The 27,822-nt window shown below is 40.5% G+C and overlaps 1 protein-coding gene across 10 annotated transcripts in view; it reads right to left on the minus strand.

The window, feature by feature from the left end:
- Positions 1–4,000: 4,000 nt before the first annotated feature.
- Positions 4,001–27,822, minus strand: part of LOC126159432 (zinc finger protein 729-like) — a 113,684-nt gene continuing 89,862 nt past the window's right edge. For all 10 annotated transcript variants that reach the window (XM_049916539.1, XM_049916538.1, XM_049916533.1 and 7 more), the window contains one exon: positions 4,001–7,727. In XM_049916539.1, coding sequence (XP_049772496.1) covers positions 6,050–7,727 — 1,678 coding nt within the window. In that variant the 3' untranslated portion in view covers positions 4,001–6,049. The remainder of the gene's footprint in view (positions 7,728–27,822) is intronic.

Consider the following 27,822-nt stretch of genomic DNA (forward strand, 5'->3'; position numbering starts at 1 on the left):
TTTGTAACATGGGACAGCATTACATTCCACTTAGTTAAGGACCAAACCAATGACGTACAATTTAACAATCAATGTCAATTACGAACATGAAATAAGATTTAATAAAACCATGAAAGTGTTACAGTTGTCTTAATGAGATCGGTTTATTATGGATATATAATCAGTTTGTAATGTATCCTTCAACAACTTCGTAATTTCAACTTTTATACTACAAACTGCAGAGATTATAGGAAAAGTAATGTATATTATTAATATTATTGAGCTAGACCTCCTCTTGTATGGAAATAACCAGCCAGCCTTCGATGATGCACCCCTCTGATGCAGTGTTACAGTATTTCATGATCTATGAGGCTAGACGTTCACAACTGGTAACAACATTTGGTGGCCCCAATGCTGTCATTCCCAACCACAATACTCCATCACTGTCCACTGGCATCACCATTGCACAAGCTTAGCCACTGCCCAGCTGATGTATGTTGCCAGCCCTCATGCTGTCTCAGTACATGGTCAGCACACCTGTTGCCTCTGCACCACCACAACACTATCAGTGGATCATTTCAGCTCGCTGCGTATATTTCTACAATAACCAAAATCAGCCAATTCGAACTCTAAATTATTGTACTATTATCTGTAACTTCTTAAATAATTTGGAGTTTTCTATTCCTGTCCACTTTTTTTTACTGCATTTTGGAAATTATTTGTTTCTCCTATTAGAACGTTGTATCCGTTAGCAAGAGCCACTGGTCCAAAGAGGCATTTTCAAACATTTAACTACTACTTTTGTAATTTTGAAATAATTAGCCTACTGCTATGGATGGGGAGTGAGACTGACAGACTGAGTGGGGAACACTTTATGAAATACGTTTCACCGCAGAGCTGTGGCTAGACAGGGGCTGGTTATGTTCCAGTTACCGCTTTATATGCCTTGTTCACATTCATACCATTCTGACAGTGAGGTTGCTGATGGGACACACTTCCAAGAAGCATTGCTAGTGAGGAAAACCTTCTAGAAAACCATCCTGCAACCAATCAGGCCTCTGTTAATGGTCACATTGGGCCATAGAGCATAGCCAGGACCAATTTGGCTCACTACTGGCAACCAGCTTTCAGTCTGATCAGAGGTGCGCTTCTATCCCATTCTCCAGCACTATGACCCTCAGTCTGGCCTTAGAAATAAAGTTCTGATGTAAACACCAGTCAGTTGTTTTAAAGTACTCTCTATTGTTTTTTTAAACAATAAACTTGATTACCCTGTACTCCTGGATCCACAACCTACAACTGACTTGTCCTTGACTCTTTAATTTATGGGTATGTACTGTGTTTATGTAGGCTCAGTTCTTTGGGTGGTTTTCCACACAACCAGTGAATATGTTTATTTTCTGCTTACATCTCATGTACCAGAGAAACACTGTATGACCCATCCATAGCTGACACCTATAGAAATTCAGACCATATTGTGCACCTTTTTTAACGTGTTACTACAAATTTTACTGTTTCTTAGAGATTCATAATATGTATAGTCGAAACACTTTGTAGTATACAGGGTGGTCCATTGATCGTGACCAGGCCAAATATGTCACGAAATAAGCGTCAAACGAAAAAAACTACAAAGAACGAAACCTGTCTAGCTTGAAGGGGGAAACCAGGTGGCGCTATGGTTGGCCCACTAGATGGCACTGCCATAGATCAAACGGATATCAACTGCGTTTTCTTCAACAGGAACCCCCATTTTTTATTACATATTCATGTGGTACATAAAGAAATATGAATGTTTTAGTTGGACCACTTTTTTCGCTTTGTGATGGATGGCGCTGTAATAGTCACAAACATATGGCTCACAATTTTAGATGAACAGTTGGTAACAGGTAGGTTTTTTAAAGTAAAATACAGAACATAGATACGTTTGAACATTTTATTTCGGTTGTTCCAATGTGATACATGTACCTTTGTGAACTTATCATTTCTGAGAACGCATGCTGTTACAGCGTGATTACCTGTAAATACCACATTAATGCAATAACTGCTCAAATTGATGTCCGTCAACCTCAATGCATTTTGCAATACGTGTAACGACATTCCTCTGAACAGCGAGTGGTTCGCCTTCCATAATGTTTGCACTAGTATTGACAATGCACTGACGCATGTTGTCACGTGTTGTCACACTAGCAAATATCCTTCAACTTTCACCACAGAAAGAAAACAGGGGACGTAAGATCCAGTGAATGTGCAGGCCATGGTATGGTGCTTCGACAACAAATCCACCTGTCATGAAATATGTTATTCAATACAGCTTCAACCGCACATGAGCTATGTGCCAGACATCCATCATATTGGAAGTACATCGCCATTCTGTCATGCAGTGAAACATATTGTTGTAACATCAGTAGAACATTACGTAGGAAATCAGCATACATTGCACCATTTAGATTGCCATCGATAAAATGGGGGCCAATTATCCTTCCTCCCATAATGCCGCACCATACATTAACCCACCAAGGTCGCTAATGTTTCACTTATTGCAGCCATCGTGGATTTTCCGTTGCCTAATAGTGCATATTATGCCGGTTTACATTACCGCTGTTGGTGAATGACGCTTCGTCACTAAATAGAGTGTGTGCAAAAAATCAGTCATCATACCGCAATTTCTCTTGTGCCCAGTGGCAGAACTGTACACGAGGTTCAAAGTCGTCGCCATGCAATTCCCAGTGCATAGAAATCTGGTACAGGTGCAATCGATGTTGATGTAGCATTCTCAACATCAACGTTTTTGAGATTCTCGATTCTCGCGCAATTTGTCTGCTACTGATGTGCGGATTAGCCGCAACAGCAGCTAAAACACCTACTTGGGCATCATCACGTGTTGCAGATCGTGGTTGACGTTTCACATGTGGCTGAACACTTCCTGTTTCCCTAAATAACATAACTATCTGGCGAAGGGTCGGACACTTGGATGACGTCGTCCAGGATATCAAGCAGCATACATAGCACACACCCGTTGGGTTCAGATAGCTCTGAGTACTGTGGGACTTAAAACAGGTCATCAGTCCCCTAGAACTTACAACTACTTAAACCTAACTTACCTAAGGACATCACACACATCCATGCCCGAGGCAGGATTCGAACCTGCGACCGTAGCAGTTCCAGACTGAAGCACATAGAACTGCTCGGCCACCAAGGCTGGCACACCCATTGTGCATTTTGATCACAATAGCCATACAGCAACACGATATCGACCTGTTCCGTAATTGGTAAATGGTCCATTATAGCACGGGTAATGTATCACGAAGCAAGTACCGTCCACACTGGCAGAATATTACATGATACCACGTACTTATATGTTTGTCACTATTACAGCGCAATCTATCACAAAGCTAAAAAAGTGGTCCAGCTAAAACATTCATATTGCTTTATGCACTACACGAATATGTAATAAAAAATGGGGGTTCCTATTTAAAAAAACGCAGTTGATATCCGTTTGACAGATGGCAGCGCCATCTAGTGGGCCAACCATAGCGCCCATCTGGTTCCCCCCTTCAAGCTTGACAAGTTTCGTTCTTTGTAGTTTTTTCGTTTGACGCTTATTTCTTGAGATATTTGGCCTGGTCACTACCAATGGACCATCCTGTAATTTCAGATTCATCTGAATATAAGGCTATTGTCCCGAAACCCGGTTTTTCTTTCCTTTTACTGGAAAATAATATTTAATGCAAATGTATGTGGGTGTTGGCTATTATGAATAACCTATACAGCATTTGTGGATGTCTTAAGATGGAATAAACTAATCGCATCACTACTAAGTGTCACAGATAAGGTGTAGCAACACAGAACAGTGCCAATCACGTAATTATAACTATCTCCAGTTGTTACATTAAATGGAACATAGTAAACCACTTTCAACAATAACAAATAGGTAGGAAAACAAAATTAAAAACAATCGTTCTGAAATTAGAAATGACGTATAAGTACAGATTTCTGAAAACGTTATGTTTATTTACACAAATTAAGAAAAATATCCATTATTCAAACACCTTTGAATAGAACACAAGAAATATTTAGTGCTCACATTCTGAGCTCTCCCAAGTGTTGTTCTTGTGTATAGAAATAACTGGAATCAAATCGTTAACACCTGATGTTTGTTTAACTATTTCATTTTGTGTAGAACTTACACAGTATTAAATGTTGAACAAATAATTAAGAGCTTTGGTGCATAACACTTATCTACATTATCTCTGAATCATGTACAGAGCTTTGAGAAACAAAAATATTTCACAAAAAATATACTTTTGTGCATTGATGTAAATGGTAACCAAGCACGGTGTATTTACTAGATTACACATTTTCGCATCTGACCCATTTATGTGAAGATGCACTGATGGTCAAAAATGTCAAGAACACTGCCCATGAGGAGAATGAACGCCACGTTTTATGCAAATGATGCAGTAAGCAGATTACAAGTGTATGAGCAGACCAGAGATTTATAAGGAATTGTTCTGTCAGTTAGATAGGCTGCGAACATGTAAATTTTATGAGGTAAGTGACTTTAGCAAAGGGCAAGTTATAGTGGCATTGCAGTCGGGGACTAGCGCCTCAACAGTGGTGAAGATGGCTGGCTGGATGTATGCTACTGTTGTGAACATCTGTGGAACGTGCCTGAAAGATGATAAATCCTTAACCTTATGAAAAGATGTAATGCATCTATACTTCATCACTAATCATGGCGGTCAGATGCTTGCCTACTCTGTCAAGCTGGACATTTGGCAATATGTGGCATATCTAATGACGTAAAACTATGCTGGAGCAGCCATACACGTTTTTGAACCCACAATTTTATGTACATTGTTAAACATGGGGCTCCACAAAATATGGTCACTCTATGTTTTTACATATCGATCCACCAAAATGTTCAATTGCGACTGCAGTGGGCTAGGGATTATTCAGGCTGGAATGAAGGTCAACGCAAATGTCAAATGTCAGGATGGGTGACATTTCCAGTTACTCCAGGTCAGTTGCCACATCCAGATATGCTATAATCTAGGTGAATGGCACCAGATGCAGGGCCCATTAGGCTATGGGGGCAGTCACTTTGGCTCCTTTGGGACATCTGGTAGTAATTGAAGGCATCATGACAGTTGCAGACTATGTGACCCTTATTGCAACTGCATAGATTCCTTCATTCCTGATGTGCTCTCCCATGGTGAAGGCATCTTTCAGCAGGATAACTGTCCATGTCATATGTGCAGAACGACTCCACATTGCTCTGAGTAGCATGGTAACTAACACTGATGTCTCGACCACAAAATTTAGCTGATCTGAACATGTGGAATACAACTGGTGCATCATACACCCAGAAACATGTAAATGATGTGTCATGTCCATATCATGTAGAATTGTCGAAGTACTGTGTTCCAAAGGTGGACTAAAATGCTATTAAGAATGTTGCTATGTTTGTTGTTACGTTTACTAATGGAGGATTACTACTAACAGAACATAAATGTAGCTAAACACTATTACTGACACAGTAAACCTCTTGAGAAAACATATCTGAGTAAAATAATTGTTATAATCATGTTTCTCCAGTGTTGAGTGTACTAGCCTGAATGAAGGAAGTGCCATGAATATATTTTTACTGTCACTGTCTCTAAAATACACAGTTACTAGTAGTACATGATGATTATGTTTGGAAGAATATGCAGCGAGTCATCACATTTCCTTGGCCTTATACTGAATATTGTATGGTACTTATGATTACTGACAAATGTAAGGATTTATCACAAGTCACAACCTTCTTGTCTCAAGATCGACAGGAAAAAGTAACAGTGTTAATGACCAAAAGACATTTGATTCATGTTAGTAATACCATTTCTTGACATCTCAAGCTACATATATCGATTTTTATGTCATGTTATCTGTTAGCGCCCTACAGCACCCATCGTTGCACTTTTTTCACAATTCTACCACATTTTAATGTTATTTCACTGGAATTACAATTTATTGTCCCCCTGCTACATCCATTATTTTATAGGCTTTGAGGCCACCAACCAGAAAAAACCTATTTGCGTAAACTAACACATACTTGTAGTTTCTTTCTTATGTGAAGTAATGCATGTGTCTTGAGAGTAGTCAAGTGAGTGAAACTTTTGTCACAGATACCACATTTGTGAGGTAGACTTCCAGTGTGTTCTAATGCATGTGTCTTGAGATCACCTGATGTAGCAAAGGATTTCGCACAGATCTCACATTTGTGAGGTTTCTTTCCAGTGTGAATTAATACATGTTTCTTGAGATTGCGTGACCTAGCAAAGGATTTACCACATATCTCACATCTGTGAGGTTTCTTTCCAGTGTGAATTATTTTGTGTTTCTTGAGATCGCTTAACATAGTACAAGATCTCCCACAGATCTCACACATGTAAGGTTTAATTCCAGAGTGAATTAATGCATGTATCTTGAGACTGCTTGACAAAGCGAAAGATTTCCCACATATCTCACATTTATGAGGTTTCTTTCCAGTGTGAATTAATTTGTGTGTCTTCAGATTGTTTGACAAAGTAAAAGATTTCCCACAGATCTCACATTTGTGCGGTTTCTTTCCAGTGTGAATTAATGCATGTTTCTTGAGATCGCCTGACCTAGCAAAAGATTTCCCACAAATCTCACATTTGCAAGGTTTCTTTCCAGTGTGAATTAATGTGTGTCTCTTGAGATTGTCTGCCCTTACAAAAGATTTCCCACAAATCTCACATTTGTGAGGTTTCTTTCCAGTGTGAATTAATCCATGTTTCTTGAGAGCGCCTAACACAGTAAAAGATTTCCCACAAATCTCACATTTGTGAGGTTTCATTCCAGTGTGAATTAATAAATGTTTCTTGAGATCGCGTGACATAGTAAAAGCTTTCCCACAAACCTCACATTTATGAGGTTTGATTCCAGTGTGAATGAATGTGTGTATCTTGAGACTGCGTGGCAAAGCAAAACATTTCCCACAAATCTCACATTTGTGAGGTTTCTTTCCATTGTGAATTAATACGTGTGCCTTCAGATCACCTGACCTAGAAAACAATTTGCCCCAAGTACCACCTCTGTCGGTTCTGTTTGCAGTAAGTAGATCAGCCTGGGCACTGACATCAATAGCTGCAGATAAAGTTCCATAATTACTTGTTTTCTCTCTATCATCTGTCATATGTGTGTTACACTTGTCATTAGAGGACTCTTTTGAAGCTTTCCAAGTTTCCTTACATGAAGACTGCTCATTGTGTTCTGTGACAGAAACGTCTGGCTCGCTATCCAACAAGGTACTGCTTTGATGCTCATCACTATAGCCATATTTTTCATGGTTGTCAGCAGTTAAGACATGAAAATTATCGCTCATTCTCAAATGTTTTTTCAAACTAACATTACTGTGAAATACCTCACCACACCACTTACAAACATACAAAGGTGGTTGCATTCCATCAATGTGCGTAAACACATGCATTATGAGTCTGTATTTTGAAGGAAAGCTCTGTTGGCAGAAATTACAGCTGTATACATATAATTCCTTTTCCCTTGTACTACAGTCATGTCGGGTGGCAACTGAGCATTCCTTATCAGTAGTCACATCTTCTGTATTGGTACCGAACCCACGTGCTGACTTCTCCAAGTCTATCACCAACTCATCCTGGACCAGTCTATGGTGACAAGTTTCTTCAGATGGTATGCCGCAGCTCCCACCAGTACTCTCTGTCAATCTGAAGAGCGAGGAGGAGAATGTTAAATACTGAGACATACAACAAAGGACCAATATTTGAGTGACCATAAATCCAGTACTATAGGCCACAAGTCATAAAAGTGCATAAGAAATTACATATTCAGTAACTGTTACTGATTTAAAATTATAATATTCCACCATAAGCAAAGAACTGATGAGATAAAAGTGGTTTAAAACGAAAATAACCACAGAAAATTCAATAATGATTCATCTGTGTCAGTGTTGATTTGATCTGAATTTTTAGATGAGAATTAAAGTACTTCACTTTCACCTGTTACAATCTTTTTAAAATACAGTGCTACAAGTTAATAGTCTACACCAATTTATTAAATGTATCAAAAAATGTATCAGTTAAATATTTTAATTCAAAATTCTTAAGTTCAAGGAATTTCAGATTTATTTAAGATAAATAATTTCTAATTGTTCCTCTTCCATCTCTGTAAGTTCCTTCTCGTTGTTTTACCAACACTTTCACCTTTGGAAATGATAAATTTATTTCACCTAGTAAACATTTTTTTGTTTGATTCATGAGTCATGAACTAGTGCAAGCATCAATATTTTTATAAGGTATTTAGTATGGATGGTAATCAGGTGGATAATAACTGTTCACCAACGATAAGCAACGTCACATCAATCAAGGGGGAAAAATTTGCACACTGATGAATGAATGTGAATGACACACTTGCAGATGGTTTTAATCTAAAACTGTGTTTTTGGCACTGCAACTTACATGAAGCCTCGCACAATTGGAAATAGTCTGAACAGATGGAAATGGTTGTAAATTTTCCACTACATTTGGAGTGAGCCCTTTTGAAAATTTTTACATCTTCCCCAACATCTGGTCACCTGGCATTGCAGAACACCATTGACTAAAGGACACACATATGAATGGCCACATCATCACCCACTAATTACTGAAGGCTAACACTACATATTGAGTGGCAGTGATAACAGCTGATGCATAAGGAATGTCTGTAGTATCTGGGTCCCATTATTATACCTGCAGTTAAACCCTTTCCCACAGAACAGAACTGTGATGGTTTACATGTCCCCAGTATGTGCATCATATTTGACATGAAAGATTATGAACTACTGAAGGTGTGCAGGCTCCAGTGTTTTCTTTTGTTCTGACTGTAGCTTTTCACTTTTTTGCATTGTGTTGGGTATACAGTTATGCCTGGCATGGTATCTGGTAACTGGCATCATGGTGTGCCAGATTCTACAAGTTGACAACTGAATCACTAAATATAAGAAAGACATAAAAAATATGCAAGTAAGGTTTCAAACAAATACCTTTCTGTTTCTCAAAGTACTAGAAATAGAACTTACAATTAAAATTTTATGCTATGCCAGTCAACCATAAACAAACCACAATAAGAAACAGAATTTCTGGAAAGCTTTAGCAAGAAATAAATTTTGATCTTAATTATTTATCAATTGTTTTAGAGACCACCATGTGAGCATTGTGTAGATACTCTGTGCTTGTGTCATATCCCTAATCTTTACTGTACAGAATTTTTGTGGCAGGTACACTGATAAAGTATTCATCTACATCTACGAGATTACTCTGCTATTCACAATAAAGTGCCTGGCAGAGGGTTCAATGAACCACCTTCAAGCTGTCTACCATTCCACTCTCGAACAGCACGTGGGAAAAACGCGCACTTAAAATTTTTCTGTGCGATCCCTGATTTCTGTTACCTTATCGTGATGATCATTTCTCCATATGTAGGTGGGTGCCAACAGAATGTTTTCACAATGGAGGAGAAAACTGGTGATTGAAATTTCATGAGAAGATCCCGTCGCAACGAAAAACGCCTTTGTTTTAATGATTGCCACTCCAATTCATGTATCATGTCTGTGACACTATCTCCCTTATTTCGCGATAATACAAAATGAGCTGCCCTTTTTTTACTTTTTTCAGTGTCATCCGTCAGTCCCACCTGAAGTGGATCCCACACAGCAACACTCCAGAATAGGGCACACAAGTGTGGTGTAAGCAGTCTGTTTAGTAGACCTGTTGTACCTTCTACGTGTTCTGCCAATGAATCATAGTCTTTGGTTTGCTCTACCCACAATATTATCTATGTGATCGTTCCAATTAAGGTTATTTGTAATTGTAATCCCTAACTATTTAATTGAATTTACAGCGTTCAGATTTGTTTGACTTATCATATAATCGAAATTTAGCTGATTTCTTTTAGTACTCATGTGAATAACTTCGTACTTTTCCTTATTCAGGGTCAATTGCCACTTTTCGCACCATACAGATATCTTATCTAAATCATTTTGCAAGTCGTCTTAATCATCTGATCACTTTACATGACGCTAAATGACAGCATCATCCGCAAACAATCTAAGAAAACTACTCAGACTGTCTCCTGTGTTATTAATATACATCAGGAACAATAGAGGGCCTATAACATTTCCTTTGGGAGCGCCGGATATTACTTCTGTTTTACTCGACGACTTTCCGTCTATTACTATGCACTGTGACCTTTCTGACAGGAAATCACTACTCCAGTCACACAACTCGGGGGATATTCCGTAGGCACACAGTTTGGTTAGAAGATGCTTGTGAGGAACGGTGTCGAAAGCCTTCTGGAAATCTAACAATATAGCATCAATTTGACATCCCCTGTCGATAAGACTCATTACTTCACGAGTGTAAAGAGCTAGTTGTGTTTCAGAAGAACGTTTTCTGAAACCGTGCTGACTATGTGTCAATATCTCTTTTCCTTCGAGGGAATGTTCCAAAATCCTACTGCAAATCGACGTTAGTGATATACGCCTGTGATTCAGCGTATTACTCCTACTTCCCTTTTTGGGTATTGGTGTTACTTGAGCAATTTTCCAGACTTTAGCTACGGATCTTTCTGTGAGCGAGTGGTTGTATATAATTGCTAAATATGGAGCTATTTATCAGCCTACTCTGACAGGAACCTAACTGGTATACAATCTGAACCAGAGGCCTTGCCTTTATTACGTAATTTAAGCTGCTTTGTTACTCCGAGGATATCTACTATGTTTCTCATCTTGACAGTTGTTCTTGATTACTGGAATTCAGGAATATTTACTTCGTCTTCTTTGGTGAAAAAGTTTTGGAAAACCGTGTTTAATAAATCTGCTTTAGTGACAGTCATCAGTGACTTCACTGTTGTTATCGCACAGTGAAGGTACCGCGTCTTGCCGCTGGTGTGCTTTATGTACGACCAGAATCTCTTTAGATTTTCTGCAAGAATTCGAGACAGAATTTCGTTGTGGAAATTATTAAAAGCATCTAGCATTGAAGTACGCGCCATATTTTGAACTTCTGGAAAACTTTGCCAATCTTGAGGATTTTGTGTTCTTTTAAACTTGGCATGCTTTTTTCGTTGCTTCTGCAACAACGATATGACCTGTCTTGTGTACCATGGGGGATCAGTACCATCACTTATTAATTTATGTGGTATATATATCTTTCAATTGCTGTCGATACTATCTCTTAGAAAACATTCCACAACTTTTCTACACTTACATGTTCACATCAGAAGGAGTGAAGACTGTCTCTTAAAAAGGCGTTAAGAATATTTTTATCAGCTTTTTTAAATAGATATACTATGTGTTTCTTATTGATGGTTGCAGTGACGATGGAAGTGCACGTGTATTTTATCAACACACATACTACAGCCTGGACAGTAACACTGCTGATGGTTTACACCACATTTGTTAAAAATTTTGGCATGATAGCTGTTACCTCAATTTTATTCCTTCCTTTGTTCTCTCGACTCTCAAACCAAAGAGCTGTCATTATGAGCCGGCCGGTGTGGCCGTGCGGTTCTGGCGCTTCAGTCTGGAACTGCGTAACTGCTACGGTCGCAGGTTCGAATCCTGCCTCAGGCATGGATGTGTGTGATGTCCTTAGGTTAGTTAGGTTTAAGTAGTTCTAAGTTCTAGGGGACTGATGACCATAGATGTTAAGTTCCATAGTGCTCAGTGCCATTTCTTTTTGTCATTATGAACAAAAACAGCTTCTTACACTCAATCTCTCTACTTCGGTACCCCTCTACCCAACAACTAGTTGTGTCGAGGGATTAATGGGACTTCGCAAACTTTAATCGGTCTTTTGGCTGAGGCTGGTTGTGAAGTGTCATTACATATACAGGCTACTAGTATTACGATGATGTCGCAACTCCCTAAGACTACCCCCCCCCCCCCCCCGGACATAATTAGTGTACCCCAACTGTCTACATCCAGTGTAATCCATGGGAAAGTGCGAATGTCTGCGACCTGTGTAACTGAGGCGGAACGTGGGGACCAGCCTGGTATTCACCTAGCAGGATGTAGAAAACCATCGAAAAACCACATCCAGTCTGGCCGGCACGGCCCTTCGTCGTTAATCCACCAAGCGGATTCGATCCGGGGTCAGCACGCGTACACTAATCCAGGAAGCAGTGCATTAGTGCTCTCGGCTACCCTGGTGCGTCGTTTCTTACATTACCGTGAAAATATTACATCTGGTTCCACCTACTAAGGAAACATTGTCAATGCACTTGATGCCAGGGTTGGAGACTGTTGTGAATACAAGCAAGCCTATTAAAGCTTTTATCTCAGAAATACCAATATCAAGCAAAAAAGGTATGTTCTTTTAAACATTTTTATATTATCCAGATTTTGTTTCATCACTGTTGAATCTCATCTAAAATACTTTGAGGGAAAAGTACACCTGATTTCTTGTTCTATGTCTCCATTTCTACCCAACGCATTACCACAAAGTCACAGGGCAGGAATCTCACAGCAATGTTACATTGTCTAGCACAAACATTGCTTGGGTTGTGCATTTTTCCATTTCAGTTTCCCCTACCATAAAAGTAGGAATCATGGTGATATGACTATGTCCTCTGTTATCATTATCATTATCATTTCCAGCAGCATCACCCAGACCCTCTTCTGAATTTGTATCACCAATTTCAATCATGTAATCTTGATGATTACATTGGGTCTTTGGTGTGACGTCATAAGCGAGTGACTGCGTGTGAGATCGCTCTCTAAGTTTTCATATATTTTTAGGTTTCAGATACATATTTTAACGGTTTTTGTGATAATATTTACTATATAAGTGACGTATTAGTGGTTTCTTCATTCACCTCTGCCTTTCTTGTGTTGTGACCTGATATTTGTGAGTGTTTCGTATCGAGCAACTTAACCTGTTGCCTGTGTTTACTTTCCGCGCTGACCAGTTGCAGCTGTAGCGGCGCATCTAAAGCTAAGTACTAATTAATTGTTTGTGTATAGTGGTTTATTTAGGAACTTTAGTAGTCTTCAACCGGTGTTTCCTGGTGAAATAATTTCAGAAGAACCTTTTGGGAACTGTTTACAGCTTCGTTACTGTGTCATTAGACGTTTGATTCTCTTTCTGTATTAGTCTTTTGTTATATTCACATTTGTTGTTTATTAATACTCTTAATACTAGTAGTTACTTCCCTTGTAGAGTAAGTTTGTGATTATTGTAGTCAGGTTTTTAACATCTTCTTATTGTAGTAGTGGAACTTAGAAAAAGTAAAATTTTACCATGAGTGAGAAGTGTGGGCTTTGCCGTAGGTTCGTGAGTAGTGGATTGCGGTGTGAGACTTGTTCGAAGTATTTTCACTGGGGGGAATGCAGTGGGGAAGCCAGTGGGCATTATGGTGCGATCCTCTCCTGGAACTGCAGGTTATGTAGCAAGAGTAAGTTGATAGAGGAGCAGGAGCGTAAGATCTGTGCCCTTCAGGTGCAGTTGAAAAACGCACAGGAGGATCTAGATAGGATGAGGAGGGAGAAGGGGGTTGGGGAATGGGAGCTGGCTGTTGGCAAGAGATCTGCTAGGAGAAGAAGATTGTCAGATAGTTTTACTATTGGTGTTTACAATAGATATGACCAAATGTCAGAGTCTGGTGGAGAGGAATCTCTAGTAGCTGTAGATGTAGGAAGTATGCAGCAGACCTCAGTAGATACTGTGCCTAGAACAGTTGCAAAGTCGAAGAGGAAGAAGAAGGTTCTGCTGTTAGGTAGCTCTCATGGCAGAGGTGTAGGCCAGCAGTTGCAGGAAGTGCTGGGGAGTGAGTACCAGGTCACCAGCATTGTGAAGCCTAATACAGGGTTGGCTCAGGTGACTGTTAACATAGGGGGGTTATGTAGGGATTTTACTAAAGAGGATCAGGTAGTGATTGTGGGTCGGGCTGGTAATAGTATTGATAGGGATGGGGAGTATAACATAGATGGTGACCTGGAAAAGATAGCCACTCAGACCGGCAACACGAATGTGCATTTCGTGGGACTGTTTCAGCGTCACGATCGGCCTCATCTTAATACAGCCGTCAGGCGTAATAACATGAGACTTGGGGGTGCGCTGATGACAGAAGGCATGAGTCACATTTCAGTGGTGTCGGTGGAGTCTATCAGCAGGACGGGTTTCACTAGACACGGCCTGCACCTCAACAGGTATGGGAAGGGGAGGTTGGCAAAGCTTATAGGTGACAGGATAGGTGGGGTTGGTGGGATCACTCATGGGAAAATTCCTGCAGTAGTGGGTGTTAGAGCTGCACCTTTTTTAGATTGAAGTCAGCTGATAGGTATTCCTGCTTAAGGGAAGTCTCTCTAACAAGGGAATCACTCTTGACAAAGCTTAGGTATCCGAGTAATGAGGGAATTAGTATATTTCATCAAAATATACAAGGTATTAGAGATAAAGTTAGTGAACTGCTTATAGATGTTGACTCTGTAATTATTGGTATATCTGAACACTTCTTAAATAGGGAGATAATTCAGAGGCTTCCTTTACCAGGATACAGGTTGGCTGGGTGCTTTTCGAGGAGCTCTTTGCGGTGTGCGGGAGTAGCCATGTATGTGAAAAATGGCATCGCATTTGAGTCAATTGATGTTTCAAAGTACTGCACTGAAAAGGTGTTTGAATGTTGTGCGGGTGCGGTTAAATTTAACAGAGCTAAACTTGTAACTGTTGTTATTTATAGATCCCCAGACTCCGATTTCACAACATTTTTGCTAAAGCTAGAGGAGGTTCTTGGTTCACTTTATAGGAAATACAAAAAGTTAGTTATATGTGGTGACTTCAATATTAATTGTACAAGTGATTGTGCAAGGAAGAGGATGCTGGTAGACCTCTTTAATTCATACAGGGTGTTTCAAAAATGACCGGTATATTTGAAACGGCAATAAAAACTAAACGAGCAGCGATAGAAATACACCGTTTGTTGCAATATGCTTGGGACAACAGTAAATTTTCAGGCAGACAAACTTTCGAAATTACAGTAGTTACCATTTTCAACAACAGATGGCGCTGCGGTCTGGGAAACTCTATAGTACGATATTTTCCACATATCCACCATGCGTAGCAATAATATGGCATAGTCTCTGAATGAAATTACCCGAAACCATTGACAACGTGTCTGGCGGAATGGCTTCACATGCAGATGAGATGTACTGCTTCAGCTGTTCAATTGTTTCTGGATTCTGGTGGTACACCTGGTCTTTCAAGTGTCCCCACAGAAAGAAGTCACAGGGGTTCATGTCTGGCGATTAGGGAGGCCAATCCACGCCGCCTCCTGTAAGTTTCGGATAGCCCAAAGCAATCACACGATCATCGAAATATTCATTCAGGAAATTAAAGACGTCGGTTGTGCGATGTGGCCGGGCACCATCTTGCATAAACCACGAGGTGTTCGCAGTGTCGTCTAAGGCAGTTTGTACCACCACAAATTCACGAAGAATGTCCAGATAGCGTGATGCAGTAATCGTTTCGGATCTGAAAAATTGGCCAATGATTCCTTTGGAAGAAATGGCGGCCCAGACCAGTACTTTTTGAGGATGCAGGGACGATGGGACTGCAACATGGGGATTTTCGGTTCCCATATGCGCCAGTTCTGTTTATTGACGAAGCCGTCCAGGTAAAAATGAGCTTCGTCAGTAAACCAAATGCTGCCCACATGCATATCGCCGTCATCAATCCTGTGCACTATATCGTTAGCGAATGTCTCTCGTGCAGCAATGGTAGCGGCGCTGAGGGGTTGCCGCATTTGAATTTTGTATGGATAGAGGTGTAAACTCTGGCGCATGAGACGATACGTGGACGTTGGCGTCATTTGGACCGCAGCTGCAACACGGCGAACGGAAACCCGAAGCCGCTGTTGGATCACCTGCTGCACTAGCTGCGCGTTGCCCACTGTGGTTGCCGTACACGGTCGCCCTACCTTTCCAGCACGTTCATCCGTCACGTTCCCAGTCCGTTGAAATTTTTCAAACAGATCCTTTATTGTATCGCTTTTCGGTCCTTTGGTTACATTAAACCTCTGTTGAAAACTTCGTCTTGTTGCAACAACACTGTGTTCTAGGCGGTGGAATTCCAACACCAGAAAAATCCTCTGTTCTAAGGAATAAACCATGTTGTCTACAGCACACTTGCACGTTGTGAACAGCACACGCTTACAGCAGAAAGACGACGTACAGAATGGCGCACCCACAGACTGCGTTGTCTTCTATATCTTTCACATCACTTGCAGCGCCATCTGTTGTTGAAAATTGTAACTACTGTAATTTCGAAAGTTTGTCCGCCGGAAATTTTCTGTTGTCCCAAGCATATTGCAACAAACGGTGTATTTCTATCGCTGCTCGTTTAGTTTTTATTGCCGTTTCAAATATACCGGTCATTTTTGAAACACCCTGTATAATCTTATGCAAACCGTATTCTTTCCAACGAGAGTGCAAGGGAACAGTAGAACAACCACAGACAACATTTTTGTTCATTCCTCATTACTAGAAGGGCATTCTGCTAGCAAAAAGGTGAATGGCCTTTCAGATCATGATGCGCAAATTTTAACTTTAAAAGATTTTTATGCTGCAACACGTGTTGAATATAGTCATCAGCTGTTCAGGAAAGCTGATCCAGTTGCTGTAGAGACCTTTGTAAACCTTATGAAGGAACAAGATTGGCAAGATGTTTATAGCGCTGATACAGTAGACGATAAATATAATGCTTTTCTCAAGACTTTTCTCATGCACTTTGAAAGTTGCTTTCCGTTAGAACGTTTAAAACAGGGTACTAGCACAAACAGGCAGCCTGGGTGGCTGACTAGAGGGAGAAGAATATCTTGTAGAACAAAGTGGCAATTATATCAAAACGTTAGAAACAGTCAAAATCTAAATGCAGCAGTCCATTACAAACAGTATTGTAAGGTGCTTAAAATGTTATTTGGAAGGCAAAAAGTATGTGGTATGCAGATAGAATAGCTAAGTCTCAGGATAAAATTAAAACCATATGGTCAGTCATAAAGGAAATTGCTGGTCTGCAGAGACAGGTCGAGGATATAGAATCAGTGCGTAGTGGGAATGTCCGTGTTACTGATAAGTCGCATGTATGTACAGTATTTAATAATCATTTTCTGAATATAGCAGGTGAACTAAATAGAAACCTAGTCCCAACAGGGAACCATATAGCGCTCTTAGAAAAAAGTGTTCCGAGACTGTTACCTGAAATGCTCCTCCATGATACTGACAAGAGGGAGATTGAGTTAATAATTAAATCACTAAAGACTAAGAACTCTCATGGTTATGACGGGGTATCTAGCAGAATACTGAAGTATTGTTCCATGTATGTTAGCCCAGTTCTCAGCCATATCTCTAACTTTTCCTTTACGAGTGGTCGGTTTCCTGACCGATTAAAGTACTCGGTAGTGAAGCTACTTTATAAAAAGGGAGACATTGATAATGTTGACAATTTTAGACCTATTTCTATGCCATCGGTGTTTGCTAAAGTTATCGAGAAGGTTGTATATACAAGGTTACTGGAGCATTTAAATTCATATAATTTGCTGTCAAATGTTCAGTTTCGTTTTAGAAATGGTTTAACAACTGAAAATGCTATATTCTCTTTTCTCTGTGAGGTTTTGGACAGATTAAATAAAAGGTTGCGAACACTAGGTGTTTTCTTTGATTTAACGAAGGCTTTTGACTGTGTTGACCACAAAATATTACTGCAGAAGTTGGACCATTATGGAGTAAGGGGAGTAGCTTACAATTGGTTCGCCTCTTACTTTAAGAACAGAAACCAGAGGGTAATTCTCCGCAATATTGAGAGTGGTAGTGATGTTCAGTCCCAATGGGGCACTGTTAAGTGGGGCATTCACCAAGGGTCGGTGCTGGGGCCACTGTTGTTTCTTATTTATATAAATGATATGCCTTCTAGTATTACAGGTGATTCAAAAATATTTCTGTTTGCTGATGACACCAGCTTGATAGTGAAGGATCTTGTGTGTAATATTGAAACAGTAACAAATAATGTAGTTCATGAAATAAGTTCGTGGCTTGTGGAAAATAATTTGATGCTAAATCACAGTAAGACTCAGTTTTTACAGTTTCTAACTCACAATTCAACAAGAATCGATATTTTGATCAGACAGAATGGGCATATTATAAGCGAGACGGAACAGTTCAAATTCCTAGGGGTTCGGATAGATAGTAAGCTGTTGTGGAAAGCCCATGTCCAGGATCTTGTTCAGAAGCTAAATGCTGCTTTATTTACCATTAGAACAGTATCTGAAATAAGTGACAGTTCAACACGAAAAGTAGTCTACTTCGCATATTTTCATACGCTTATGTCGTATGGTATTATTTTTTGGGGTAATTCTTCTGATTCAAAAAGGGTATTTTTGGCTCAAAAACGGGCTGTTCGAGCTATATGTGGTGTAAGTTCGAGAACCTCTTGTCGACCCCTATTCAAAAATCTGGGAATTCTCACATTGCCCTCACAGTATATATTTTCTTTAATGTCGTTTGTTGTTAGCAATATTAGCCTATTCCCAAGAGTTAGCAGCTTTCACTCAGTTAATACTAGGCAGAAATCAAATCTGCATGTAGAATGCACTTCTTTGGCTCTTGTGCAGAAAGGAGTGCAGTATTCTGCTGCATCCATTTTCAATAAGCTGCCACAAGAACTCAAAAACCTTAGCAGTAGCCCAAACTCTTTTAAGTCTAAACTGAAGAGTTTCCTCATGGCTCACTCCTTCTATTCTGTCGAGGAGCTCCTGGAAGAGCTAAAAAATTAAGCAAATTCCAGTGTTACATTGTTGATTGTCTTCATTTAAACTTACGACTTGTCACCTGAATATGTTTTTTTTTATATTTCATTTTATCTGTTTCTAATATCGTGTTATAATTTCATGTATTGACTCGTTCCATGACCATGGAGACTTCTCCTTAATTTGGTCTCATGGAACAATAAATAAATAAATAAAAAATAAAATAAATGAATACTACTGTCATCCAGAACTTCATATATCATTTTTCCAAATATACGTTCAAGTACAGTTCTTTTACTCTCAGAACTCATGTATGATGATGATGATGATGATGATGATGATTGGTTTGTGGGGCGCTCAACTGCACTGTCATCATTCCAATTTTTACAGTCATTTTTTACACAGTTCAATGTAGCTACTGTCAAGAATGATGATGATGATGATAATGATGATGATGACAGTGCAAACATCCAGTCATTGGGCAGAGAAAACCCCCAACCCAGCCAGGAATCGAACCCAGGATGCCATGATCCACAAGCAGCAATGCCAGGTACTAGACCACGAGCTGCAGACAAAACTCATGGAGAATAATAAGTCTGTTCATGCTGGTTTGAATGGTTAGACACACACGGCACACACTGCATATTGTAAAAGACACTGACAGAAGTCACCACAGTTATTACACTATAATCACAACAATAAACACAAGCTGTTGATAAAAAACACTTGCTGAGTATCAATCATAGAGCGAGTGTGCTATCTCTGCAAGATGTCATAGGAACTTTATTATGAATTTACTGAGGGTAGAATTGTCTGAACAACGCCCTGTTATCATAACAAGAAGTCGATCCAAAGCGTTTTATGTGATTAAAATTAAACTGACAGTGTTCTGGGTGCTGCAGTATGCGCTCTGTACATTGCGCGATGCTGTGACATTGCGGGATGCATATTAACTGGTGTCCTCACCAAGCACACTGAAATATAATTTTTCATTTTCCGCCACCAGGTGAAAATATAGCGCTATAAGCAGTGAGAATGAGATTTCAGGGCAGGAAAATAGGAGAACGACCAGACCAATGATAATGGTGGTTCCGGTACCTTTGTTAGGATATGATCAGAAGTTACATGTTCAAAATGGTCTACTGACTCTGCAACATGTTGTGTCCATGACATGGTATGACATAGTTAATGGTTGCCTACATCATATCCAGTGTAATCAGATTAACTGTCATCATATGATATCTTTCTGATCTGGAGTATCTGGATACATCCCCAATAAATCTTTCACATACCCCAACATCCACATCACATCAATTTACGTCAGGGGATATCTTGAAACTGCGAAGATATAATGCAGGTGATATTGAAGTTTACATGAAACCAATGGTTCACTCAACAACTGACATATCATAAAAATAATGGTGCACGTGTGTTCCAGAAATGCTGGAATCACGTTACATAACAAGGTCCTTATGAAGTTCAGATGTGAATGTTCACCTAAGAGGTGCACGATGTGTCATTATCTCCAAGGAACACTGACTGAGAATGAAGGGGGCTTGTGAAATCACACCACAATATCACATAACCTGGGTGCAGTGGATGGTCCTGCAAAAGATATGGGAGGAAAACCCCCATATGTGACAGTTCTGTGCATTCACAGCCCCATGCAGAGTAAAATATGCCTTGTCCATCCAAAGAATATTCCCCAGCCAAAAGTCATCCATTTCCATGCATGCCAAAAATGAAGGCAAAATGAAGGCGTTGTCGCCTATCTTGGGGCTTCTTTAGCAGCACACAGGGAGCCTTATAGAGATACTAGTGTAAAATATGCCATAAAATCTTCTGAACTGTTGACTGGGGGGAGGGACAGTCAGAGGCAGTGTGTGTGTGTAGGCAGGGAGAGAGAGGGAGAGGGGTGCGGAGAGAGAGAGAGAGGGAGAGGGGTGCGGAGAGAGAGAGAGAGAGGGGTGGGGAGAGAGAGAGAGAGGGGTGGGGAGAGAGAGAGGGAGGGAAGAGAGAGAGAGTGGGGAAGAGAGAGAGAGAGAGGGGAAGAGAGAGAGTGGGGAAGAGAGAGAGAGAGGGGAAGAGAGAGAGAGGGGAAGAGAGAGAGAGGGGAAGAGAGAGAGAGGGGGAGAGAGAGAGGGGGGAAGAGAGAGAGGGGGGAAGAGAGAGAGAGGGGAAGAGAGAGAGAGGGGAAGAGAGAGAGAGGGGAAGAGAGAGAGGGGGGAAGAGAGAGAGGGGGGAAGAGAGAGAGAGAGAGAGAGGGGGGGGGGAAGAGAGAGAGGGAGAAGGGAGAGGGAGAGGGGAGAGAGGGAGAGGGGAGGGAGAGAGGGGAGGGAGAGAGGGAAGGGGAGGGAGAGGGGAGGGAGAGAAGGGGGAAGGGAGAGAGTGAGGGAGGGGGAGTGATGGAGAGAGAGGGGAAGGGGGAGAGAGAGGGGAAGGGAGAGAGAGAGAGGGAGAGAGGGGAAGGGAGAGAGAGAGAGAGGGAGGGAGGGGAAGGGAGAGAGAGGGGAGAGGGGGAGACAGAGGGAGGAGGGAGAGGGAGGGAGCAAGGGATCCTGTGAGAACTCTAGCACTTACTGCAGAATTTGAGGCAGCTGCTGCATGATAAGCTGAAGCTAAAAGTATATTCAACAAACACTATGGGAATCTGCTGCACCACTCAATTCACCTATTTCTTCAAATTCCTTGATTGTATTCTTCAACACATTTATTGACATGGGGCCTCTTCTCAGCTATTTATTTCAATGATATTCCTGCAATGCAGTGCTGCTATTCTGATAAAACAACTGTACCACCTGTGCACGGCGTTTCTTCTCAATAGGCACTTCATTTCATATGGAAGACTTAAACCTTCTTAACTGGGTGTATATCAAGACAAGAAAAAATTCCCAGACTTCCCAGCTAGAAACGCGCTTTCTACAGTGAAAAATTTTTTGCTGGATGGCAATACATTTTTCCATGTTAAAAGATGATATCGTTTCCATAGGGGCTGTAAACCTTAGCAATCCCTTGAATAGTTATACATTAATAAACCTGTATAGAACTTTGTCACTTTCAGAATCTCAACCTAGCAAAAATCAAAGCGTGTTTGAAATATCTTTAATGTGTGGAAACATGTACACTACATATTTTCGTATCACGAAAGTATGAACACGAACTCCAATTACATTACAGTAGCTTCCAAAGCACTGAAATAAAGATTGTGACGTGCTTTGGTAGGCCACGTATAGCTGTGTCACGTGATCTCGCCAGCCAACGAAAGCAGAGATTTAGAGCACAGGAGACGTGGTGTCAGCCAATAACTACATGAATGTTAAGCCGTGCAAACACTCAGATGGAAGAAATTAATGGTATAAATTAATATACATGAGTAAAACTACAAGAAAAGGTAAGTTTTCATATATAAAAAATGTTTTTACCGTTTTTCCGAGGGTATGGTTAAGCAGGACCAGCTTCAATTTTAGCAGCTTTATATTTCTGACAAGCACGGTTATAAATTTCACTGATGTGCACTGGACACTTTGTGGGTTACATGGCTGAATACATGTTGCATAACGCACTGACTTTTTGCATAGGAAAGCCAGTTACATGTGAAATCGGTCAAGTACTTACTTCGCTCTTGTTTTTGAAGGCAACTATACTTTTTGCCAGCATTATTGTATAATCTGTAATCAATGAAAGAACTATAATGTTTATGAAAGACTAAACTCGAAATTTGGTCATCTTTTGTATGTATTTCCTTTCCATGATATATGAAATGCATGTGTGCCACGAAAATTTAAAATTTTGGCATAAATGGCTCGTCTTTAATATATATTAACAAATTCATGGGGGAACAAAACTGAAGACCATTCTTGATACCTCCCCCAATAGAGGACTGCTGACTTTTGCACACTATTTGTACTGTTAATTTGCACCCTTCTGCATTCTTCCACTTAAATATGAATTAAACCGTTTGTGCATCTCCTACTCACAGCAGGCTTTTAATACTCTGTTGGAAGTAGCCATCAATTCCATGAGAGCTTTTACTTTGAGTGAATTTATCGTTTTCCTAATTCCAGTTCGAGAGGTGGGTTGAATTTCAATTTTATCAAATTGCATAGGTATTTCTTCTTCCATGTACAACCTTGTATTTTCTAATGAACAGCTGGATCCTAGTTTCCCTACAATATTAAAAAAAAAATTATTATTAAAATTACTTCTGATTTTTATTAAACTTTTCATCGAGTTTGATAGGAATACCATCTTTCTGTGATTTCAACTGTCCTGTCTCCTTTCTAGCAATATCCCAAGTTGTTTTAATTTTTATTATCAGAGGTGCTAATCAGAGACATAATGCACACACTTCTTGACTTTTTAATAATTTTCCTTAATACAGTGCAACAGTTTTTGTAATGTTTGGCTTTTTCTGGACAATCACTCCTTGTGGCTGTAAGATAAACTTCGGTTTTCTATATACATCATATTTTCATCTCTTTAATACGTCACAGCTTTTTAGATTGTTTCTTACAATAACTTTTCGTTGTTTCCTTAAGGAAATTATTTTCATATTAAATTTGAAATTAGCATCAGGTTCCTTGTAGATCTCATCCCATTCTGTTGCTAGCTTTGCATTTGTTAAATTGAATGCACTATTTTGGAGGACTTTTGTATTACTTGCATCGAACTACATCATATAACTAACTGTGCATCACAACCATAAGGACCATTCTCAAAAAGAAAAGTATTTATTTGATCAAATTTCGATTTGGTCTATAAAACATCTGTGTGCTGCTTTCCTATACTACCTATGCAGCAAAATCAATAACTCATATGAGGTTGAAAGAACCAAGTCATACTTCAAGGTGTGTTTCACAAGAATTATATTTTCCGAATATGTGTTGGTTATTTGTCCATAAATGATGTCTTCAAGGTAATTCATAATGTTCAAACAGATTATATTTTCCAAAATCCTACTGCAAAGCGACGTTAGTGGTATGGGTGTGCATTTCATTGGATTACTCCCAATTCTTTTCTTGGGTTCTGGTGTAATTTCTGACATTCTCCTGTCTTCGGGTACAGATCTTTCTGCAGTTTATTTATTTATTGTATTTTTTTGCATGGAGACACCAACTGGTGTCTTTTGCAAACGTCATAGCATTTTTTTTACAAGTTTAGTACAGTCATATATACACATGTGATAACATACACATGATACAAATGTACCATTCTACCTAATAAGGTACAATATTGGGTGTTACATCGCACCTATTGCAAATATTCAGATTTTACACACACACACACACACACACACACACACACACACACACACACACACATATATATATATATATATATATATATATATATATATAAGCTTCTGTCGTTCATCTAATGATTTTTCTGACGTTTCGCCAGCACGAGTCAAAGCTTCACCCTCCATTGCCTGTGGTGAACTGGAGGCGAGCTCGTGGCCGCAGACTATATGTACCTGGCGCGCCAGCGTCCGATGGCTTCTCCGCGGTCATTTCCGGTGTGGTTCTCCTCTTGCTACCTGCGACGGTCGTTCGCTGCAGTACGGTAAGCCACGATCCGTTTACCTTAAGGCTTTCCTCTTTCTTGTTGAAACTGTTTGCGTGTTTTTGGATTTCTACAGCTTCTCTGAACAAGCGCGTATGATAGTGCTTCTCTACAGCCAGAACTTCCGTGTCGGCGAATTTTATTACGTGGTCGGTCTCATTCAGTGCGTGCTCTGCCATGACCGATTTCTCCACCTGCCCCAACCTGCAATGCCGCTTATGCTCTTTGATCCTGGTGTTAATGGATCGTCTAGTCATTCCGACATTAACTTTTCCGCATGTGCAAGGTATACGGTATATTCCCGACATTGCAAGTGGGTCTCTTTTCTCCTTCGCCGATCTAAGACACTCTTTGATCTTCCTTGTCGGTTTCAAAATCGTCTTTACGCCGTGTTTGCGCAATATACGGCCGATTCTGTCCGTCACTCTGGGAATGTATGGCAGAAAGGCCGTACCCGACATTTCTTGGCGCAAGTTTCAGTTTCTTCAGCTTCTCAATGAAATGCCCTGAGTCCTTAATGTATGTGTCGGTCTTTCCCACTTGTGGCTGGAGCAGAGAGGCCAAGTGTTCCGCCAGTTTATACGTTGGTGAGCCAGGAGCGCTAACGATCGGTCTCAGTGGAACGTTGTTCTTATGGATCTTGGGTAATCCATACAGCCGAGGTGGTAGGGCTTCTGTGTTGCGCAGGTTTCTCTGTATGTCCGCCGGCAGAGAAGACGCCTTGATTACTCGATTCGTATTCCGAGTGATACGCTGCGTCGGATCTGCGCTTAGTTTTCGGTACGTCGTCGGATCTAATAGGTCTCGGATCGTTTGCTCATAATCTTCGGTCTTCATTATGACGGTCGCATTCCCCTTATCGGCAGGCAGTACCAATATACTCTTGTCAGCGTATCACGAATCGATTAATCAAGGCGTCTTCTCTGCCGGCAGACATACAGAGAATCCTGCGCAACACAGAAGCCCTACCACCTCGGCTGTATGGATTACCCAAGATCCATAAGAACAACGTTCCACTGAGACCGATCGTTAGCGCTCCTGGCTCACCAACGTATAAACTGGCGGAACACTTGGCCTCTCTGCTCCAGCCACACGTGGGAAAGACCGACACATACATTAAGGACTCAGGGCATTTCATTGAGAAGCTGAAGAAACTGAAACTTGCGCCAAACGACATCCTGGTCAGTTTTGATGTTGTTTCTTTATTTACGAAAGTGCCACTCAGCGACGCTCTGGAGCACATCGGTTCCATGTTCCCGCAAGACATCAAAAAGCTCTTCCATGCATGTCTCACCACGAGCTATTTCACGTGGAATGGCGATTTCTACGAACATCTGGAAGGCGTCGCCATGGGTAGTCCTCTCAGTCCAGTGGTGGCAAACTTCTTCATCGAACAATTCGAAGCACAGGCACTGGACTCGGCGACTTGCAAACCTAAGGTGTGGTACAGGTACGTCGATGATACTTTCGTGGTGTGGAGCCATGGTGAAGAACAGCTCGGTGAATTCCTGAGACACTTGAACAGCCTCCATGCCAACATAACATTTACATTGGAAGTAGAAAAGGACAAGAAACTGCCATTTCTAGATGTGCTGGTCACAAGGGAAGGCGAAAACCTGGGACACAGCGTGTATCGAAAACCGACACACACGGACCGATACCTGTACAAACTGTCAAACCACCACCCGAGCCAGAAAAGAGGCATGATTAGTACGCTCGTAACGAGAGCAGGACGAATATGTGAGCCTCAACACCTCAAACGAGAAATGCAACACCTGGAAACTGTTCTGAGGAGCAATGGGTACTCCACAAATTACATTAGAAGTGTAACAGAGCCAAACACTCGGCGAAGTAAGGAACCAGATAAAGAAATGTCAGGTACGGCCTTTCTGCCATACATTTCCAGAGTGACGGACAGAATCGGCCGTATATTGCGCAAACACGGCGTAAAGACAATTTTGAAACCGACAAGGAAGATCAAAGAGTGTCTTAGATCGGCGAAGGAGAAAAGAGACCCACTTGCAATGTCGGGAATATACCGTATACCTTGCACATGCGGAAAAGTTTATGTGGGAATGACTGGACGATCCATTAACACCAGGATCAAAGAGCATAAGCGGCATTGCAGGTTGGGGCAGGTGGAGAAATCGGCCGTGGCAGAGCACGCACTGAATGAGACCGACCACAAAATAAAATTCGCCGACACGGAAGTTCTGGCTGTAGAGAAGCACTATCATACGCGCTTGTTCAGAGAAGCTGTAGAAATCCAAAAACACGCAAACAGTTTCAACAAGAAATAGGAAAGCCTTCAGGTAAACGGATCCTGGCTTCCCGTACTGCAGCGAACGAGTCACAGGTAGCAAGAGGAGAACCACACCGGAAATGACCGCGGAGAAGCCCTCAGACGTTGGCGCGCCAGGTACATATAGTCTGCGGCCGCGAGCTCGCCTCCAGTTCACCACCGGCAATGGAGGGTGAAGCTTTGACAACGACAGCCACTCGTGCTGGTGAAACGTCAGAAGAATCATTAGATGAATGTCGGCCGAAGAACCCGAGACAGAATTATATATATATATATATATATATATAGTTGTGTAAAATCTGAATATTTGTAATAGGTGCGATGTAACACCCAATATTGTACCTTATTAGGTAGAATGGTACATTTGTATCATGTATATGTAATCACATCTGTATATATATGACTGTACTAAACTTGTAAAAAAAATGCTATGACGTTTGCAAAAGACACCAGTTGGTGTCTCCATGCAAAATAATTTATTTAAGTTTAATATTAATATTCACTTAAAGAATATAAACACTTGTCAATCAAGAAATATTTCAGTTTCACTTTGAATAAGTTCCCTTTTTGGCACCTTATAGAGCTCAGTAATCTGTTGTACCATATTTGACCACTAATGCATGGACTACGGTCTGTTTTTAATTTTGTTCTTTGTCTGTAGTAGCAGTCTTTATTCTTGTATTATAGGCATGCACTTTGTTGCTTTGTTTTGATGTGTAACAAAAAATATAATTAATTTGTAAAGATACAGTGTGTAGACTGTGAGGTATTTATGATGAACAAAGATTTCCCTGCATGAATCTCTGTACCCTAATCCATGGATAATTCTGATTGCCCTTTTCTGTAGGGTTAATATTCTGTTCATATGTATGTCGGCAGCACAGCCCCATATCTCTATCCCGTAATTAATCTGTGCAAAAATGGTTCCATAATAAATTGTTTTTAACATCTAATGTGGGGCTACTTTTGATAACTGCCTGATTAGATGTAATGAACTGCTGATTTTATTGCATAAAAATTTGATATGGTTTACCCACCTTAGATTTTCATCTAGGTGAATACCTAGAAATCTCCAGCCTTCTGTGTCCACTACTTCAATTCCACCTATGTTACTGACAGAGGTTTGGTGTGAGTTTGTAAGTTTAAATGGCAATAACTGAGAT

This window comes from Schistocerca cancellata, unplaced genomic scaffold (genome assembly GCF_023864275.1).
Source record: "Schistocerca cancellata isolate TAMUIC-IGC-003103 unplaced genomic scaffold, iqSchCanc2.1 HiC_scaffold_1143, whole genome shotgun sequence".
NCBI lineage: Eukaryota > Metazoa > Arthropoda > Insecta > Orthoptera > Acrididae > Schistocerca > Schistocerca cancellata.